Genomic DNA, 19,683 nt, shown 5'->3' with positions numbered 1-19,683 from the left:
TGCCCCCTACCGTGGCGTCGCGGGGCGGGGGGGGGGGGGGGGGGAGACGGTTTTGCGTTCCCGATCGCAGTGCTCTTGGGGGAACATATGGGGAAAGGCGGTCCCTCAGGTAGGCAGGCCCCAGACCATTTAGGGCTTTAAAGGTCAAAACCAGCACCTTGAAGCGAATCCGGAACGCTGTTGGAAGCCAGTGTAATGTCTTCAGCACAGGCTGGATGTGCTCCCACCGGGGGAGACCCATCAACAGCCTGGCTGCTGCATTTTGCATCAGCTGCAGCTTCTGGAGTTGCCCCAAGGGCAGCCCCATGTAGAGAGCATTGCAGTAGTCTAGCCTCGAGGTAACCATAGCATGGATCACTGAAGCCAGATCATTGCATTCGAGGAAGGGGACCAACTGCCTTGTGAGGAAGGTGGGGCTGAGAGAGTTCTGAGGGAACTGTGACTGGCCCAAGGTCACCCAGCAGGCTTCATGTGGAGGAGGAGTGGGGAATCAAACCTGGTTCTCCAGATCAGAGTCCACCACTCTTAACCACTACACCACGCTGACTCTCTCTATATGTGTACCCTGCAAGCAGCTTGCAAAGTGAAGCACATGTGCAGAATCTAATAAAGATATGCAACCCCACAAGCCCCCCAGTACCCCGTGAAGCAGGTGACAAGCCACAAGGTGAGCTAGTTCCAGGGACACAGATCACACAAGGCCATGCTGTGAGTGACAGGCTGAGAGGCCAGATCCTCTTTCTGAGTGCATGCTCCAGAGTTCTGTAAGACAGAGGAGGGCAGACGCTCAGCCCAGGTCTCATTCATCTGGCTCAGATGTTCTTAATTCCCTCCCTTCCTTGTTTGGGTTTTCCGTATGCTTAAGGGGATTTCTGTACTTTGGGGTGGGGGGCAGGCCCCTTCAAAGGTCATCCCAGTCACTTCAAAGATGTTTTCCCATTCTTGCTTTCTGTAAGTGAAGTTGGGACCCAATGAGTGGGCAGTGTTTGAATTTTTTTTTAATTTTATTTTATTTGATTTCTATCCCGCCCTCCCAAAGGCTCAGGGCAGCTCACATGCGGCAAAGCCGAGATATAAAATACAGTAAAACATATAATAAAATACAACATTTAAACCACAGTAAAACCTTCCTATAACACGGTGCTGTACCTATATTAATCATCCAAGATGGGAACAACCATCCAAATTTGGCGGCCAGCTCTCTCAGTAGCGCGGTCTCCCGCTACACTGTCTCTATACTTCGGCCAGGCCATGCTTGCCCCCCTTTAGTAGGGCAGCCGATGGCACACCACCTCGATGGTACGGGAGTGGCGGTGGCGGCTCCTACTTGAACGCCTGGCGGAAGAGCTCCATCTTGCAGGCCGTGCGGAACTGCATAAGGTCCTGCAGGGCCCAGATCTCTTCTGGGAGCTCGTTCCACCAGGTAGGAGCCGCCACCGAAAATGCCCTGGCCCTAGTAGGGGCAAAATTAATCTCTCGGGGGCCTGGAACTACCAGGAGATGGAGGTTCCCCAATCGTAGTGCTCTTGGGGGAACATACGGGAAGAGAATTATTGGGGGAACATACAGGAATTATTGGTGAGCAGGGTGCAGATTCCATCCTGAACTCCAGCTGTAGGTAGAGCTAAGAGGGCCAAATTCTCCTCCTCCTCACCTGGTAGCTTTCTCAACACAATTGGCAAGAGGCCTATCGCAACAGCCAGATCCCTCCGTGTAATTCAAGTCTCAGCAGTGAGCCTAGACTGTAGGATTGGTCCTGCCCAGTATTGTCTTAGATCATTTAAGTGTCCAGGAACAAAAAGAGGAAGGGGAAGTAAAGCTTAACCCAAACAAGTTGAATTAAGAAACCAAGAGGTTAATTACCACAAAAATGAGGGCCAAATAATGTCAATTAAAAACATATAAATATTGTCCAACATACCAAAATACATGTATTTATTAGGAGTTAGATAACAACCGATATAGGCCCAATAATAGCCTCAACACAGGATAAAATCATACATAGGTATCGAACAGAAAACATATGTGACCAAAACCATACGTGTTTCGGCCAGTTTGGCCTACCTCAGTGGTTAAACATATATATTGCACTACTGAATGACTACTGAAAATAGGACCAGTTAAAAATGGATTTTATAAAAGCACTCAGTGAATCAAGGCAGGGATTAAATACAGAGTCCTCATTGTCAAATACCTTCTGCCCTGGTCATGTATTTTTTTGTCTTCAATTATGTGTCTTCCTCTCTTGGTCCAAGGAAAGTATATTCTCTTACAATCTGGAGTTAATAGCAAGTAAAAGTGTGTAACAAGTATGCATTTCTCTGTTTCCCTTTATTTAGCTGCATTTGTCTTTTTAAAAAAAGGGGGCCATATGATCAAATGCAAAATATGTTAGAAAAGCGCTGAAGGCGATAAAACCAAAACACTTTATTTTTCTATTTCCCCACCACCCAGAAGGCACTCAGGGGACTGGAACAGTAGAATCAGCTGCAGGGGTGCTGATCAAGCTCTTCTGTGTCCACACCAAGTGAGTATTTTGCAAGACAGCTCTCAGTCTTGGGCCAGTGAGCAGCACACCACCCGCATGATTTTGTTTGGTTTTGGGCAGCCAGAAATTACATCCTGTGTTCCCTTGAGTCCCTGGGTTTCTTCAAAGCAGGGAGAGGTTCCCCTTGCTACTTTGCAAGCCTCTAGCCACGGATTCAGGACAAAATGTTATATCTGAATGTGCGTGTGTGTGTGTGTGGTTGTGAGCTAATAAACCCTAATTCTGCATTCAGAATAAAACCACAACTGTGCAGATAATGTGCATCTTTTGGCTTTGGACGAACTGAAGATTTGCGAACTAAAGGATATTTTTCATACAGATGTGTTTGCAACAGACTAGCGTGGCTACTCCTCAGGAATGTACCCTCTCCTGTAGATTTTCTGTGCATCCCCACAATGCTTTTCCTGCACATGCCTCCCTTAATTTACAAGCGCAAGCTGAGTCTGTCTTTGATTTATGATCCCAGAAACACTACTTGTTCTGTTGTTGTTCTACTGCTGGGATTGCCTGGAGAAAGGCAGTGGGTTGGATCCGGCTGCGCCATTCTGCTTAGTGAGGCGTTTGCCCCTGGAGCAAGGCTCCCCACTTACTGGAAGAAAGTCACAGGATCCAACCCAGTGTCTGTCCCTTCTGGTGACTCACTTCTTGTTTAAATAGGATACCTGAATGCATCTTTTAAGAAGCAAGGTTTTTTTTTTGCAGTAGTCGCCTTTTTAGGAAAATGCTAGAGGCTTTCTGAAGTTCCCAAGAAGGAAAAAGCTACAATTTGGAGTGTATTCAAACAGCAGGCTATCCTATAGGTAAAGGTAAAGGTTCCCTTGCTCGAAAGCCAGTCGAATCCCACTATAGGTTTGCGGTGCTCATCTCCGTTTCAAAGCTGACGAGCCAGTGCTGTCCGAAGACGTTTCCGTGGTCATGTGGCCGGCATGACTAAACACCAAGGCACACGGAACACTGTTACCTTCCCACTGGAGTGGTACCTATTTATCTACTTGCAATTTCTTGCTTTCGAACTGCTAGGTTGGCAGGAGCTGGAACTAGAGACAGGAGCTCACTCCGTCATGCGGCACACTCGGGTCTCGAACTGCTGAACTACTGACCTTCCACAGCCTGCAGTTCAGCGTCTTAACCACTTGAGCCACCGCAGCTCCTATACAGAGGGGGAAAAGCCCCACAAGTGTGAAATGCAAAAATCTAATATCGCCTTTTACTTGGAACATGTGCTTGGCATAGTGCTTGCCTTGGTGAGGTGAATTTCTGCTTGTTATCGGCAAGGTTCACAAACCAAAGCTGTATCTCTGGATGTTGCAGGGCCCTTCAGGATGTGCAGATCAGATTTCAGCCTCTCCATAGTCCAGATACAGCTGCTTCGATCCCTCCCCATGGTTCCCATGAAGATTTTGGTGAGTATCCTTTTCATCCAAGGACTCTAGGCAGAGCGGTGTAAGAGATCCTGCTTGGACTGATATAGTATCGTATATTGTCATCTGGGGTAGGATCTAGAGCAGTGGTGTCGAACTCATTTGTTATGAGGGCCGGATCTGACATAAATGAGACCTTGTTGGGCCGGGCCATGTGTGTCATAAAATGTAATGCCAGATAGCGGAGATAAAAACTTTATAAAGGACACAAACACAAAGGGTTTTTTTTTACTTAAAATAAAAAACATGTTTAAAACATTAGCCATTAGCACTCTTGCAATATTTTGTTTATTTAACAGTGTCTGATAACTGACACCTCTTGCTCTGAATTATTGCATCAAAATGTCTATGCTGTTACAATATTGAGTATGCTGTTCAGGTGTGTATCTGTAAGCTGCAAACCTATGATGACACAGCAGCAGCAGAACTGGAGGAAAAAGCAGAAGACAGCCAGTTCCACTGTAGGCCTGATAGAAGCCCTCCAGGGGCCTGATGTGGCCCCTGGGCCGCATGTTTGACACCCCTGATCTAGAGTCTTGTGTGTGAACAGAAGACACTTCTGCTCACGCAAAGGGGGTTGCGTCTCTGATTTCTCTGTGTGTGCACGCACACTGTGGCTGCAGCATCTCATGCCACATTGCTCATAATTCCAGGAGATACCCCGACTTTCAGGAGTGGCTTTCAGGGAACTGCAGGAAAGTTAGACTTCTGACTTTTGCCCTTTATAGAAGAGAACCCAAATTCTGCTACTGAAACAAATAAGCCAAACTTGTTTAGCTCGCATGTACTGCTTAGTTGCAAAATTTAGTTTTTGGAGGAAAGGGAGGAGGGAGCAGGGAAGGAATTTCCAGGCTGGGGTGGTAAAAAAAAAATCCTAGTAGCTGAAAGGTTTAAACCCTCTTGAAATTACAACAACCGATTTTTACTAGCTCAGTATTTGAAGCCAGCAAAGGCTTTGAGGCTTACGTTCCACAAGTCATTAAGATGTCATCACTGTATGGCTACGTTAATGGTGGTTTTCTCTGCTTCAAGGTGCGATGCTGCCCAAGCCAGACCTCTGGTAGCTGGGTCTCTGCTGGCAGCAAATACAGTGACCTTGCCCCAAGGGGACTTTGGAGTCTGTGTGCTTAATGTCATTTCAGCTGGATGAACCTGGACTCCTTTCTCTTTCTCAGTGCAAACTGATGCTATAATCTGCATTTTCTGTTTCCGAAGCATTCCCAGATCACTTGGCTGACTTGGGCACGGAAGGGCTGGGATCCGAGAAGGGCTCCATGCACGGCTCGCAGCCTGACGTACGCCGCATTTCAGAGCTGTCTGTTCCCGTGGACTTCCTCTCCTCCTCAAGCGATATGAAGCCCAAGCTGATGACTCCTGACGCATTCATGACTCCCAGTACATCTTTGCAACAGGTACCTTGGATGGGGAAAAATTTACCAAGAAGCTTGGTGAAGTTTTGGGTTGTAACTTACTCTACATTCCCTTGTTCTCTGTTTCTTGAGGAGTGTAATCCACAGGACCCAGGAGCAATTGGATCTGCGTACTGCTGAATGGGGAGCTCTTGCAGTCCCTAATCAGTGGAACGGTCAGAATTCCTACATAGGTGCCTCTTGTTCCCGTTGCCAAAAGCCTAGAGGGTGATGGCCATTTCCTGTATGGAACCTACCATTTTAGAAAGAGGAAGTACAAAGGACACTATGACTCTGGCTGCTCTAATAGATTCCAGATGCAAGAACAGGGTACAGAAGCTTGGCTGGAGTAGGTGCAGGGGTCGGCATCCCTTAGCTTTTGCCACGTTTCCCACTGCTGTGCGGAAAAGGGGATTGTGACACAACTTGAAGCCATTTAACAATTAAGTGCTGTCCCGTCACATTCAACTTATGGTTGACCCCTCGTGGGGTTTTCAAGGCAGAGGATGAACAGGGGTAGTTTGCTGCTGGCTTCCTCTGCAGTCCTGGTCTTGTATATTAGAAGCTCTGTGTGTGCGATCACAATCCTAAGAGGGCAAGCCGGCAAGCTTTTCGCAGGCAAATTAAATGCATTTTGGGACACAGGTCCCAAAGAGCACTTCGGTCGGGGTCGCAACATCGTCTTGCGACCCCGGGCCCTAAAGAGGCCAGGCTTGCTGCCACAAGGGCCAGGTCCTTCTCGGTGGCGGCTCTTATCTGGTGGAATGAGCTCCCAGAGGAGATCAGGGCCCTGCGGGACCTCTTGCAGTTCCGCAGGGCCTGCAAGACGGAGCTCTTCCGCCAGGCTTTCGAATAGGAGTCGCCGCCGTTACCACTACCACCAACAGGGCCCTGTATAGCAGCACCACCGGAGGCTGAGTGGCCAATGAACATCGGGGGGCCACAGTAACCTCCCTCTGGATGTAAGGGCATGTGCAATATGTAGAGAGGGTTTTAGTCACGCGGGATCCTTGGGCGTCGCCCATTGTACTAAATTGTTTTAAATTGTTTTATTGTGTTTTATTGCAGAGTCCACATTTCCTTTGAAAATAAAGATCCCAGTAGTTACTCAGGTCTGTTTCTAGGACTGATTGGAACTCACCGGTCCTTTATAAAGCAGAGGGCAGTAGTGGAAAGAAAAAGGTAAAGGTTCCCTTGCTCGAAAGCCAGTCGAATCCGACTCTAGGGTTGCGGTGCTCATCTCTGTTTCAAAGCCGAAGAGCCAGCGCTGTCCGAAGACGTTTCCGTGGTCATGTGGCCGGCATGACTAAACACCAAGGGGCACGGAACGCTGTTACCTTCCCACCGAAGTGGTGCCTATTTATCTACTTGCAGTTTCTTGCTTTCGAACTGCTAGGTTGGCAGGAGCTGGAACTAGAGACGGGAGCTCACTCCGTCATGCGGCACACTCAGGTCTCGAACTGCTGAGCTACCGACCTTCCACAGCCTGCAGTTCAGCGTCTTAACCACTTGAGCCACCGCAGCTGCAGCGGAAAGAAAGAAACTTGCTAATCATATTTTAACAAAGTTGGGAACGCTTTTAGATGGTGCACTTGTTATTTATGTATTACAAATGGAAAAGCGTAGCTGCAATGCTGTCATTAGCAAGCGTATGTTCAAGTAAAGGTGGCCAGTTAGCAGATTTCTCTGCCAACACATTAAATTGTCTATGCCAGATCACAGTGTCGCCTGGAAGCAGCATTAGTTCCCTCACGGCTGTCTCCGCCATGAGCACTTCTTCGGTCAACGAGCCATCCATTTCTAGGTAAGTCCTGGGCAACGATGCTTTCCCCCCCTGTGCTGTCAGCTGTTTGCCTGTCATGAAGATCTTGCCTTCAGTGATGCATCTGTCACTTAGATCAGCAGGGAGACACACACACACATGCTATGAAGCTGTTCAAGGCAGATCTTCTATCCAGTACAGTAGCTGTAGAACATGCTGGTCCTGTTCCAGAGACGACGTCTCCCTTGCACAAGTGTCTTTTATCTCTCCAAGGCAGTTATCCAAAAAGTGTCCCTGGGAACACACAAACTCTGCTGTATGTAACTAGGATGGTCAATAGAGCCGGGCTAAGGAGTCAATACAGAGACAAGGTGTAGGGCAGTTCAAATGGATTCTCCTGCCTGGAGATTGGAAACCTGAAAGTATTTGTGTGCTGAGAGCATGAGGTACTGCTTAATGACGCAGTCAGTGTGACCTTGGCAGACAACAGAGAGCTTACACACACACACACACACACAAACACACACACATTCCAAAAGGATGCTCGAATGCTTGAAACTTTCCTCTACGCAGAGAGAAGGAGGGGGAGAGAGGAGGGGGAGGGAAATGGGGGGAAACTGAGCTTATAAATAAATGCTGGGAAACCGAGAGGTGTCAGATCAGCTTCCTGCAGACTTGTGTCCTGTCGTCTTTGCATCGCATGCACCCCTGCACCCCACACCCCAACAAGTGACCCCACAACAAGGAGCAGATTAGGAGACAGAAGGAGATCCTTGGGTTTTTTTGTAATACAGCTATAACTTGGATTTAGAAACGTGCAGAGCTTGAGGACTATGGAGCCATTACTTCTGATTGCCTGTGTACTGGCTTACACGTGATCCATAGGAAGGCCACAGCGTTTGGTAGTTGTGTCTATTTCTTCTTTGACCACTCTGGATGATAGAAGGTCAGCCTCCAGTAGATTGCTCTCAGTTCTTTGGCAGTCGGTGTTACAGTTTTCCCTGTGCAAGTTCTCTCAAGGGAAGACCCTTACGGAGGACACTCCTTAGAGCATGGGCGCTGTAAGGCAGTGAAGCAAACAGAGTATGTGCCCTTAACGGTTCCATACTAGGGTCACCTTGTGCCTGGGTTACTTTAATAGAGGTATGTAAGCCTAACATCTTAATGCTTCTCTGGATAACCGTCTTCTTGACCTCTGCAGGCCGGCTGAAGAAGTGTCCCTGAGCCCAAAGTTGCAGCTTGACAGCAGCCTCACGCTGAGCAGCAGCACCGGAAGCCTGCAGACGAGTCCCAGGAACCATGCGGTCCTCCTCCCTGGCCTCCCTGACAAGCTGACCCCAAAGGCCCCGGTTCCAGTAAGGCTTTTGGATCTCTTTGAGCATGTCTAGGAGGCGGGGCATCTCTCTTTGCAGCACCTCTGTGACCCCAGCTCATACCCTCGGCCACAGAGGATTCTGGTCTCCAGAATTTGTCTCCTCCCTCCCTCCCTCCCTCCCTCCCTCACGGATCCTTGAAGTTGGTTCAGAGTGAGGTGGGTCCTGTAAATCCTTATTGTTAATGGTGGTGGTTCCCCTGGGATGTGAAGTTTCCCCCTGAACCTGTAGCCTCTTCTGTTGGTGCTATTGTAGAATGGGCCTGGGGAGTCCAGCACAACCTCTTAACATGTTCTTAGAGCAATATTTTATAGCCCCTCCTCCATTTCATGTGTCTTTAGCCCTTGCTGTGGGCATGGTTCTGCTGTAGACCATCTTGCCCCCTACTGTTTTGGGCAGACTTGTGGGCTGCAGTGGGGGAGAGGGCAGCAGGAAAGTTCTGTTCTGCCAATGGAAGGACCTTCTGCTGGTGGGAGGTTTAGTCCCGCTCCAACCCATAATCAGTAACAAAAGCACTCCATAAGTAGCAATAAAAGAGGCAGTGGCTTAGAACAGAAGAGACATCAGAACAAAGTGACTGACCGGTTATTTGTGTCTCCGGTCAAGGTTTCCCCCGCTAATCCTCCACTTGCACTGGAGCGGCAGGACATAGAGCCCCTGGCGGTGCCTCAGTCTTCCCCCACCCGCGAACGCTCGCCGGACGTCATTTCCTCCGCCTCCACCGCCATGTCCCAGGACATCCCGGAGATCGCCTCAGAGACCCTGCAGCGCAGCTTCGGCGCGGCCCCGTCTGGGCTCCCCGCAGAAGGCCTGGAGTCCAACCACCACGCCGACAGTATGGCCTCCGCAGCGTCGGCCCTGCACCTGCTGTCTCCACGGAACCGGCACGGCTCGGAGCACAGCCACCACTCCCTGGACGTGGCCTCTGCCGAGGTGGACATGCTGAGTGCGCCCTCCCTGCTAGAGACAGCCTTACCTCAGGAAAATGCTGCTTCTGACGCCAGTGTGAGCCAGCCATGGCCGGCCGCCCCCGACATTACCAGGGAGACCAGGAATAGCATGGCAGACAGGTAACAGCTCCCTCTTTCTACTGTTCCCCCGTTGTTTACGGCCAGGAGTCATTCCGTAGAAAAAGAGGTGCAGGAGCTCATTAGCGTAACTCATTAGCATAACTTATTTGCATATGCCACACACCCTGACATCACCGGAAGTGTGTCAGAAGGCAACACCCACTGCTCAGGCTCAACTGGACTGTTTTGGATTGCTAGCTATGGGGGGGGGGGGAAACGTGCAGATCTGTCCTCGCAGAGGAGGGAGAGCGTGTACCTGAATAAAACTTGGTCTTAAAGGTGCCACTGGACTGTTTTGGGCCGGGGGGGCTCTGCAACTTACCTGGCTGCTTCTTGCTCTGACTGAGGGCTGCTGGGAGCAGGGGGTGGGGCTTGTTGCATGTGCCTGCCCCCTGGGCTCTTTACTGCTGGGGCTCCGCTCCTGTGCGCTCCTGCAGGAAATGACCCCTGCTCACGGCTGATGCACTCTCTTGGCCCTGCCTGCTTTGGTTCTTGGAACCTAAGCAGGGTCAGCCCTGGTTAATACTTGGGTGGGAGAGCCCCAAAGAAATCCAGGGTTGCTACGCAAAGGCTTGCCCTGCCTGGGATAGCCTAGGCTAGCCTGATCTCATCAGATCTTGGAACCTAAGCAGGATCAGCCTTGGTCAGGATTTTGATGGGAAACCACCAAGGAAGCGGCAGAGCAGCGAGCAAGCCAGGATCAGAGACGGGAACAAGCAAAACATGGCAGCTAGCTGACGACCAAGGTCATGGTGTGGAGGCAGGCCACCACCTCTGAACGTCTCTTGCCTTGAAAACCCTATAGGGTCACCGTACGGGGTGCAATGATGACAAAAAAGAAAAGGAAAAGGTTTTGGTTCTTTGAACCCAAGCCCCGTTTCCTGATCCACCCAACTTTGCTTCCCACTGCTCCATTTCAGTCCATTTTCCAGTATTTGGAGGGAGCCCCTGAGCCTCCCTGAAAGAAAACATCAGTCATTTTGAGTTCTTTACCTCAGAAATAAGGGCCTTCCCTGTTCACCTAAGCACTTAGCTCTCATCACTTGTAAAAGTTAAGCAGAGAAAATCACACTTGATGGAATGTTCCCTCTCCCTCTTTTTTTCTTCACCAGCCCCAGGAATGAAGTAGAGGAGAAACACAAGAGCTCATATCACAGGCACAGTTACCACCTGCTTCAGCACGACAGTCAGGACGCCAGTGCCGAGCAAAGGTATTGACAGTCCCAGAACTCCTCTGTCTCTGCGACAGCGATACAACTGGGCTTTTCAGCTCTTTTCAGCTGCAGCAGCCCAAATAACCTTTGGCAGAGTTCTGCACACGAGTGGAGAGCCCTGCTGCACTGAACTGCCCCTGCCTATTTCTGTCCCATCTTTTAATCACAAGGACTAGAAACTTGCTTTTTTGTTTTAGGCTGATGTTCCACTTTTCAGCCTTCTGCCCTTTGCACTGGAGGCCACAAAGCATGCTGTGTGGAGAGCCAGTGTGGCGTAGTGGTTAAGAGTGTTGCATTAATATCTGGGAGACCCAAGTTTGAATCCCCACTTGTGCCATGGAAGCTCACAGGGTGACCTTGGGCCATTCACACATTCTCAGCCTAGCCTACCTTACAGGGTTGTTGTAAGGATAAAATAGAGGAGAGGAGAATGATGTAAGCCACCTTGGGTCCCCATTGGGGAGAAAGGCGGGTTACAAATTAAGTAAGTAAACAAATAATACCTGCAGTACGATAGTGGTCAAGCAGATTGTGGTCCCAGCACTACAGCCAGTTGCATTACAGACCAACTGGTGCAGGGACATCATGCTGTGTGTTTACTGTCTGCATTTGTCAACTTGATAAGGTATATGCTAACAGTTTCTATGTTAACAAGCACAGGGAGGAGAGTGTACCGTTCTGTGGTTCTTTTATGGCGTAGTGTAGTTTTTCCTGTAATTTAAAAACGCGGGAAGAAGGCAGCTGAATAGTATGTGGGAATTAGGAAGCAGCCTTATGTTGAATCCATCGAAGTCAGTATTGTCTACTCAGACTGGCAGCAGCTGTCTAGGGTCTCAGGCAGAAGTCTCTTCACATCATTGTCTCCCTGATCCTTTCAACTGGAGATGCCGGGGACTGAACCTTGGACCTTCTGCATAGCAAGCAGATGCTCCACCACTGAGCCACAGCCTCTCCTATTCAGGAGTATGCATTCTAGGGACTCCATAGCACATACTTGTGGCCCACAAGCAATGTTCCCTCTAAGCTGTAGAGTCTTGTGAGCAAAAATTCTGCTCTGTTTGCTGCTGGCATTAAAGTTGTGAGCGAGCGATTTGGCTACTGCATAAATTAGTTTGTTCTGGAGCCATCCTCCCTGAGCTGAGACAAAATGTGTGAGCTGGAGGCTAAAAAACTGTGAGCTAGCTCACACTAACTCAGCTTAGAGGGAACACTGCCCACAAGCGCAGGAAACACAGATTGCAACTTCTGCAGAATGGCCTATGTTACTGGAGAAGGGCAGATGTGAACATGAGCAGTTGAACTTCATTTTCCTTCTGGCAATTACTGCCCTGTTCTCCTGCTGATGTGGGGTGGGGGGGAGAGGTTCTGTTTTTAAGGCTTTTCAGCAGAGTGGCTGGCAACCTCCTGTCCCCGCTCTTCATTCTGCAGCGATCATGACGATGAAGTGGCGAGCTTGGCTTCTGCGTCGGTCGCGTTTGGTGCCAAAGCAGCTGCCCAGAGGCACCCTGTGAAGGACTGGAAAGCCAAAGGGTCTCCACGAGCTTCTCCAAAGCTAAAGCGAAAAGGGAAGAAAGAGGACTGGTAAGCAGGCCAGGCACCCAGCAGAGCTGGGAAGTAGGCATTTCTATCGACAGCAAAGCTGCTCTGTTCTCTGTGTTTTCTACATTTTTGTGAAGTTTCTTAGTTTTTCAGTCAAACAAGCAGGGGATTGCCTGTTACGCCTTTCACAGAAACGACCATCTCAGTCTTCTTGCAAACCCTCCATCACAGTTCATCCAACAGAGGTGCATGTAGGACTGCAGCCTTTCTTTGGGGAGACTAAGACCCTTTTGGATGATTAAAAAAGGCTTCTCCAATTTAATAAGAATGTGCGTGGGGGGTGTCAAGCGTAAACCACAAGTACTCGTCAGGGTGGCAGCAGGTATCCCCTTAGAAAAGGCATTCACCCCAGAAGGAATGCGTCTTCAGAGAATGGAGCCTTTGTTAACGCCTTGACCTGTTCTCGTGCCATAAGTGAAGAGCAGAGCCAGCTTCCAAGTTGACAGTGTCTGGTCTTCACTAATCTTTTTGTGTGTGTGTTTTCACATTCAATGTTGTATGCAAGAGAACTGTTTGTTCCATGACACTTAATCTCTCTTCCTGTTGGTATTATCCCAATTTCTGTTTGAAGAAAGCAGATTCCAGATGCAGGCATTGAGATGAAACATTGCGCTGGCCCAGTGATTCTGGAGTTAGAAAACACACATCGAAAGCTTTTTGCAGCAATAGTGACATTTGTATTCGGCTTTGTTCTGTCGTGATCCTCACAGTTACGTTTTTTAACTATGTGCTGTTCTTGTGATTACAGTATTATCTTCTCTTTAGTTCCAGGGATATGAACCAGTCCCCAAGGTCCTTCGATCCGCAGGTTAGTGCCAGAATACTTTCTGCCCCTTTCCAGTACACTCAGTTAAACCCCTTTCTTACCCTCGTGCTCTGTGGGGGTTGATGGCCTCTCACATGGGAGTCGTTTCCTGTGCAAGACTAGCATGAATGAGCTTTGCCTTTGCTACTTTGGCCAAGGAGATGGAAGAATCCTATGTTGGCAGAGTGTTCCGTGGCGTCCAGAAGCAAAGGAAAAGGTTGACTCTTTCAGAGGAAAATGTTTGGGCTCCCCGAGGTAGTGGCCACACAGGAAATCTGTTGTTTGCTTCCCTTGATATTCATGTAATGCCGCTGGGGGGGAATGTCCCTCTTTGATAATGTGATCCATTGTGATGGAAGCCTTGTTTGTTAAGACTCTAGATGCCAGATATTTTTTGGTAGATTCTTGCTCATTGTCTAAGTGGCTTGGAGAGTCCATAACTTTTTAGGATGATATAGATGAAAGAACGGTTAATGTGATCCCATGCTTGGCTGTGGGTCAAAAAGAAGTAGACTTCAGATGAGCAGCAACTGTTGGGATCCTAATAGGATCTGTTCTTCATCTTTGCTTCGCAGACTGCATCTGATCAGCATGCAGCATGCCTGGAAACAGTGGGTGAAATTTACTAGATAGAGCATGCATCAGAATTCTGAAATCACCATTCTGGAGGAAAATCTGTCTAGTTTCCGTAGTTCATCCTGTTTTTACCCCTTCCTAAAGATGCAAGCCGCCTTTTCTTAAACCTGAAATGGACCCACATCTGTGGCTAGTCTTAAAACTTGCCAGATCCTGTGCTTTGGGCTTCATTAGTGGTTCTGTGTCCCATCCGTTGCTGTTCTCCAGTGGAACTCTGAGCCCTTGACATGGTTTCCTTCTGTGCCCCAAAGGATCCAGGGAGAGCTGACGTTCTTTCCTCTTCCAAAAGGTACCTCCTGAGTATCAGGATGAGTTGATGTGTCTGCTGAGGAGCCAGCAGAGGGAGATTGCTGACCTGAGGCAGAACCAGATGGAGCTGATGCAGAGGCTCACGGACCACCTGGACGCTGTGCAGAGCTCTCTCATGGGCCACATAGAGCGAGTGATTGACTCCCAGCAACAGCAGGAGCGTATCCTTCGCAAAAAAAAAAAAGTACTTCCTGGGCCCTGTGTTCACCATAGCTTTTGCTCACTCCAGAGTGAGCTTGAGGAGGCCTCTGGCAAGGCCTGGTCAGAATCCATGCCAACCTAAAGCGGAAGTCCCAAAGGGAGGTCTGTATCCATCAGCAAATCAGGCAAGCTGCAAAGGTGCAGGGGGAGAACGGGCGGACTGTAGCACCAAGGATAATTTAATCCTGGTGTGTTTTGATTCATTCCATATTTGGTCTGTTAACAGGCTAATCTTAAACGGTCATTTTAGCCTGGGCCCTTCCGGTTCAAATAGAACCGAGATCAATTATTTACTGTGCTTGATAGAGATATGTTTGCACTTGGGCTGTGTGTGTGTTTCGCCATGTTTTAGTTTGTCTTAAAGACGCTGCGTCAAAGTGTTGCTGGCTCTTTTATGCAGGGAAGGAAGCAGTTAATTTGACTTGAAGTGTCTGGCTGAGTGGCTACTCTGCAAAAGGGGGTAGGCTCCCTCCCTCTCGTACCACTACAGCATAACAAATAGGGACGGGCACGAACTGGCTGATGAACGAAAGCTCATCATGAATTTTGGCCGGTTCATGGTTCTCAAAGCAATGTTCCCAAACTGAAGAACTGCCACGAACTTCCATGAGTTGGTGCCATTTGTGGCGGTTCTTCACAAAAACAACTTTTTGGTTTAAATGGTTGAGAGCCATTTAAACCCTGCTTTCTGCTCCCTGTGGCTTTTTCCCGCCACTCAGCTGTTTGGAAACCCTTGCTTTTTTGCTCCCCACGAAAAGCCGCAGAAAGCAGGGGTTTAAACTTTAAATCGCTCACAAACTGATACAAACCAGGTTGCTTCACGAAGCAGCCTCCCAGTTCATATGGGTTAATGGTTTGGTTCATGGTTTTGCCACGGACCAAATAGCAAAAATGCAGTTCATGCCCATTCCTGATGACAAAGTCTAAAACAAGGCAGTAAAATTCAGTCGGAATATTTAAAACCAATGAGCATAAAAGTCCCCCTCTAAAATAAATTAAACAACATTAAGCTAACCTCCATTTTAAAAAGAGCAAGAGGCTAAACTGCCCGTTTACTTTTCACCCAGATATGCAGGGCATGTGTTGATTTTTGTCTTTACGACAGCCCTGTGGAGTAGGTTATGAAGCACACAGAGTAGTCAAAAGGCACTCTATACGGTTTTTAATTGATTTTTTAAAAATTAAGGAACCTGCTGCGAGTGAAGATCCTCACCTAGCACTCCATGGTTCCTTGAACACATGAATCTTCCTTCTACTGAGTCAGACTAATTATTCCATCAAAATCCGTATCATCTACTTAGACTGGAAGCGGCTCTGCAGGGTTTCAGGTGGAAGTCTTCTACATCACCTCTGACCCGATCCTTTTTTTAAAAAAAAACCCAACTGGTGGTACCAGAGATTGAACCTGATGCCTTCCGCGTGCCAAACAGATGCTGGGCCACTGAGCCACACAGCTCCTCCTTAACTCTGCGTGCTTCAGAGCGGAGGCTGGACCAGGTCCTCGCTGAGGGACAGCAGCGCAATGGGCAGCTTCAGGAGCATCTCTCCCAGCAGCTTACCCAGTCCCTCTCTACGGCTGCCTGCAATCGCCTGGAGAGGACCATCCGCGAGGAGATGAAGAAGACCGTGCCCCCCTGTAAGTCCACCACCTCCGCTTGTAATCTTCTGGCATCAGCAGCCAAGGATTGTCTTGGAAGTCGATGGGGACCTCACAGGGCCCAGATCCCCTCATCTGGGAGAAATCACTGAGATACATCAGGTTTTGCAGAGCCCGATTTTCTCCAGACTTGCAAGGAGGAGACTTGTAGGGGGCCCCAATGTGACTTCTTTTGCTCCTGCTTCTCTTAATTAGATGGGAAGGCCCCAGTTGGCCTTGAGGTCCTCTCCCATCTTTATTTCCAGCAGGGCTATTTTTGGGCAGGAACGCACAGGAACGGAGTTCCGGCTGGCTTCAGAGTTGGCCACGCCCACTACAGCCAAAACCTCTGTGTGCCTGGCTACAGAGGGAAGGCCTGGAGAGCGACCCCCCACGCGGCGACTCCAAGGCGAGCAGGCTAGGGGGGTTTAAACTGCCTTCCCGGGCAAGCCAAGGGAAGGCATGGGGTGTGGCCTAATATGCTAATGAGTTCCTGCTGTTGGGTGTGGCCTATTATGCTAAAGAGTTCCAGCTGGGCTTTTTCTACAAAACGAGCCCTGATCCAGTATGTGAAGGAAGGAGAGAAGGAGGGGGGGCATCACCTTGTTGTGTTTCCTTGCTCCGACCAGGCATTTCTAAGACCCTGGACCCCATCACTGGGCAGCTGAGCAACACCGTGGCAGCCAAGCTAACAGCCATTGAAGGAACCCTGAAGGAGAACGTTGTCAAGCTGGTGAAATCCAAGGTGAGACCAGGCTGGCATGAATCTGGGCCCCTTCTTGCCACTCCCAACTCACACAGCTATCTGTGACAGGAGACACAGAATGCTGGTTGGTTAGCGGTGGTGCAGCCAAGGAACTTGGGTCTAAAAATCACTCCGCCGTAAAGCTACTGTGTGGCGAGGTCTTGGTCTACCAAGTTGTGTCGCCGTAGTGTTAACATCTTGTGTCTTCGGTGGCCTTGGTTTTCTCAGTAACCACGTAAATCTTCTGCTCTGTCCCATGTCTTCCTTCCAGAACCTGACGGATGCCTTCGCCCGGGCGGCTGCCGATGCCCTGCAGGGCCCGATGCAATCGGCGTACAGGGAGGCGTTCCAGAGCGTGGTGCTGCCGGCTTTTGAGAAGAGCTGCCAGTCCATGTTCCAGCAGATCAACGACACCTTCAAGCAAGGCACGCAAGAATGTGAGTCTTAGTGTGCTCTTCTCCTTCCCAGATTTCATTCCTCTTGCCTTCGGGTATATAATAATAATAATACCTTTCAATTTATTGATCGCTCAGTCCGGCAGAGCTGCTGGCTCTGAGCAATTTACAGTTACACAGGTTTCACACAAGGGACTAACAATTGTTCATAGGGGCAAGAGAGGACAACATATAATTCTTTAAATCGCACACATTTGCAGCCGACGGGGATTCTGTTCAGCTGTAGGCTTCAGACACGTTCTGGACAGCATTCACTTCGGCTTGGCTTGATGACGTTGGTTCTTCCTGGGCTGCTTTTGAGTCGTGTGACTGGTTGTTGACTGGTTCTCTTTCTTTAACCTTCTGCAAAGAATGCCACCAAAGCCACGGTCCCTTTTTTTGGTCTCATTCTGGCCTCTTGAGGCTCAAGGGGTCCCCAGCACGGTGCCTGTGCTCTCCCTGGTGGCCAACACTGGGTCAGATTCCCAGAGGTGCCTGCAGGTTCAAAAAGAGCAGAAACCCCCTGGCTGGAGTATCTCATGTGCTGTCTGGGACTGTCTGCTGAATAGCGGGTGCATCAGCTGGCGCAGAACATAACGGCTCACCAAGTTGCCCGTGCTAGTGTGTGATATAGAGTTCTAGAATAGGGACTGGAGAGACCTGGGTTCAGATCCACATTCCCCATTGACTCGAAGCATCCTCGGACTGGTCGCTGTTTGTTTATTTATTTATTATTTATTTATTTATTCGACTTCTATACCGCCCCTTCCCGCAGGCTCGGGGCGGTTTACATTTGATGAATTACATTCTGTCTAGGGCCACAATTCACGAGGGTGAATGCCTACCAGCACCCAGACAGCAGGGCTCTTCTTTCTCTTTTTCATGGTGGGCTCTTCACCTCCTGGCGCCGGCGTCTCGGTGCAGATCTTGTTCGCAGCGACTCCTTCCGGCGAGGTTTTCATGGTGCGCGGCTGTGCGATGGTCGCAGCTCCGGCACACGTCCAGTTGGCTCTGCCGCGCTGCGTCGTTGCGTCACCACGCCTCCCAGTCCAATCCTCGCCCGGGTTCTGCCGCTGCTCGACGTCGGATGTTCGCCATACTTGCCGAGCCCCCAGATCTCCGCACGTTGCCGCCACACCGTACTGCACTGTTTCCACCTAACCTACTCCACACCATTTGTGCTGCCCCATGTGCCCTAGCCAGAGGGGCAAGGTAAAGGTGTAACAGCCCACCAGCAATCCTTGCGCTTTTGTTACCCACAATGCATAAGCTGTGGTTGAGATCGTGTGCTGAGGAAGACCTTAGCTGCATTGGCGTCTGTCCCTCTTCCAGGTCCCGTCTCTGTCTCTTTAAGATCTAGCAGTGCTGCCAGTGAGCCAGCTTTCATCCTCTGGGACATGACAAGAGGAATCCTCTAGAGGTTGCTTCTAGAGATGTAAAATTTCCGGAAATTTTTTCCGGAAAAAAATGGAAATTTTCGGAAAAATTGAAAAAAATGCTACATTAGCATTTCTTTTGTCTTTTCTAGATTGAAAGTCATTCTGTTACTTTAGGAACATAAAAAATGACTATGGACATTTTTACTTGGCATGAAATTATCACAACTAGCATATTAAAAATATAGTGTACCCAAACAATTATTACAAACAGAATACCCACCCATTTTCTTCTGACAATCGCACCTCCTAAAGGAAGAAATGCATCTTGTTCTTGCATTGGAGAGTTCAGTTTGTAACCTAGGACTTGCTTGTCCTCAGTGCACAGAAATTAGATCAATCTGATACCATTATATATTTTAGAAATGATTTGGAAAATATTTGAACACCTTGTCTTAAAATATTTTATTTATCATGTTAAAATAAAACATTCCATAATCAATTTCTTTTCTTTTCTTTTTTCAATTTTTCCAATTTTTCGGAAAAAAAACAAAAAAGCTTCAGGGAAAAAAACGGTTTTTTCCCAAATTTTTCCGTTTTTTTTCCGGGCCTTCACATCTCTAGTTGATTCACACCTATGGACTTTCCTCCACGGGGAAAGCTGGCCTGAGCATCTTGTGGAAGCTTTTTCAAAGTGTCCCCCACCCCCTTTTTTTTGTTTGTTTGTTCCGGATGGCTTCCAGGAGACTTATGCCAACGGGTTCTGGAGTGGGCTTTAAGTTGATTTTTTTAAAGTAAGCTGCCTTTTGTCTGCCACCCCCTGGAAAAGATCCAGGATATATAAACTCCTTCTATAAAGGCTCTTGCAGCCGCCATGGGAGAACATTGCCTTCCAGGCCTGTAGTTCAGGTGATGGCTTTGAAGCACTCGAGCAGTGTCATAACTCCTGATGGGGAGCTGTGTTAGTCTGTAGCAGCGGAATGAAGGGGGCATCCAGTGGCGCCTTAGAGACAGTGTACTGCAGCCTAAACTTCTGTGAGTCAGCTCCCTTCATCAGAGGGATGTTCCCTCTCCAGAGAAGCAGAATGTAATAACTTGTCTGGGACTAAGGAAATGACACATAAGCACGCAAGCATTCAGGTTCA

At 48.8% G+C, this 19,683-nt stretch overlaps 1 protein-coding gene across 1 annotated transcript in view; it reads left to right on the top strand.

The window, feature by feature from the left end:
* EDC4 (enhancer of mRNA decapping 4) overlaps positions 1–19,683 on the top strand; it is a 46,234-nt gene that overhangs the window by 17,409 nt on the left and 9,142 nt on the right. The window contains exons 13-25 of the mRNA XM_015413954.1: positions 2,455–2,527; positions 3,860–3,951; positions 5,185–5,381; positions 7,094–7,182; positions 8,342–8,495; positions 9,120–9,583; positions 10,696–10,794; positions 12,226–12,378; positions 13,162–13,204; positions 14,127–14,307; positions 15,828–15,983; positions 16,613–16,728; positions 17,000–17,165. Of these exons, the coding sequence (XP_015269440.1) occupies positions 2,455–2,527; positions 3,860–3,951; positions 5,185–5,381; positions 7,094–7,182; positions 8,342–8,495; positions 9,120–9,583; positions 10,696–10,794; positions 12,226–12,378; positions 13,162–13,204; positions 14,127–14,307; positions 15,828–15,983; positions 16,613–16,728; positions 17,000–17,165 (1,983 nt within the window). The remainder of the gene's footprint in view (positions 1–2,454; positions 2,528–3,859; positions 3,952–5,184; positions 5,382–7,093; positions 7,183–8,341; positions 8,496–9,119; positions 9,584–10,695; positions 10,795–12,225; positions 12,379–13,161; positions 13,205–14,126; positions 14,308–15,827; positions 15,984–16,612; positions 16,729–16,999; positions 17,166–19,683) is intronic.

The sequence above is a fragment of the Gekko japonicus genome, unplaced genomic scaffold, assembly GCF_001447785.1.
Source record: "Gekko japonicus isolate JY-2015 unplaced genomic scaffold, Gekko_japonicus_V1.1 scaffold1921, whole genome shotgun sequence".
NCBI classification, from domain to species: domain Eukaryota; kingdom Metazoa; phylum Chordata; class Lepidosauria; order Squamata; family Gekkonidae; genus Gekko; species Gekko japonicus.
This window is presented reverse-complemented; position numbering and strand designations above follow the sequence as displayed.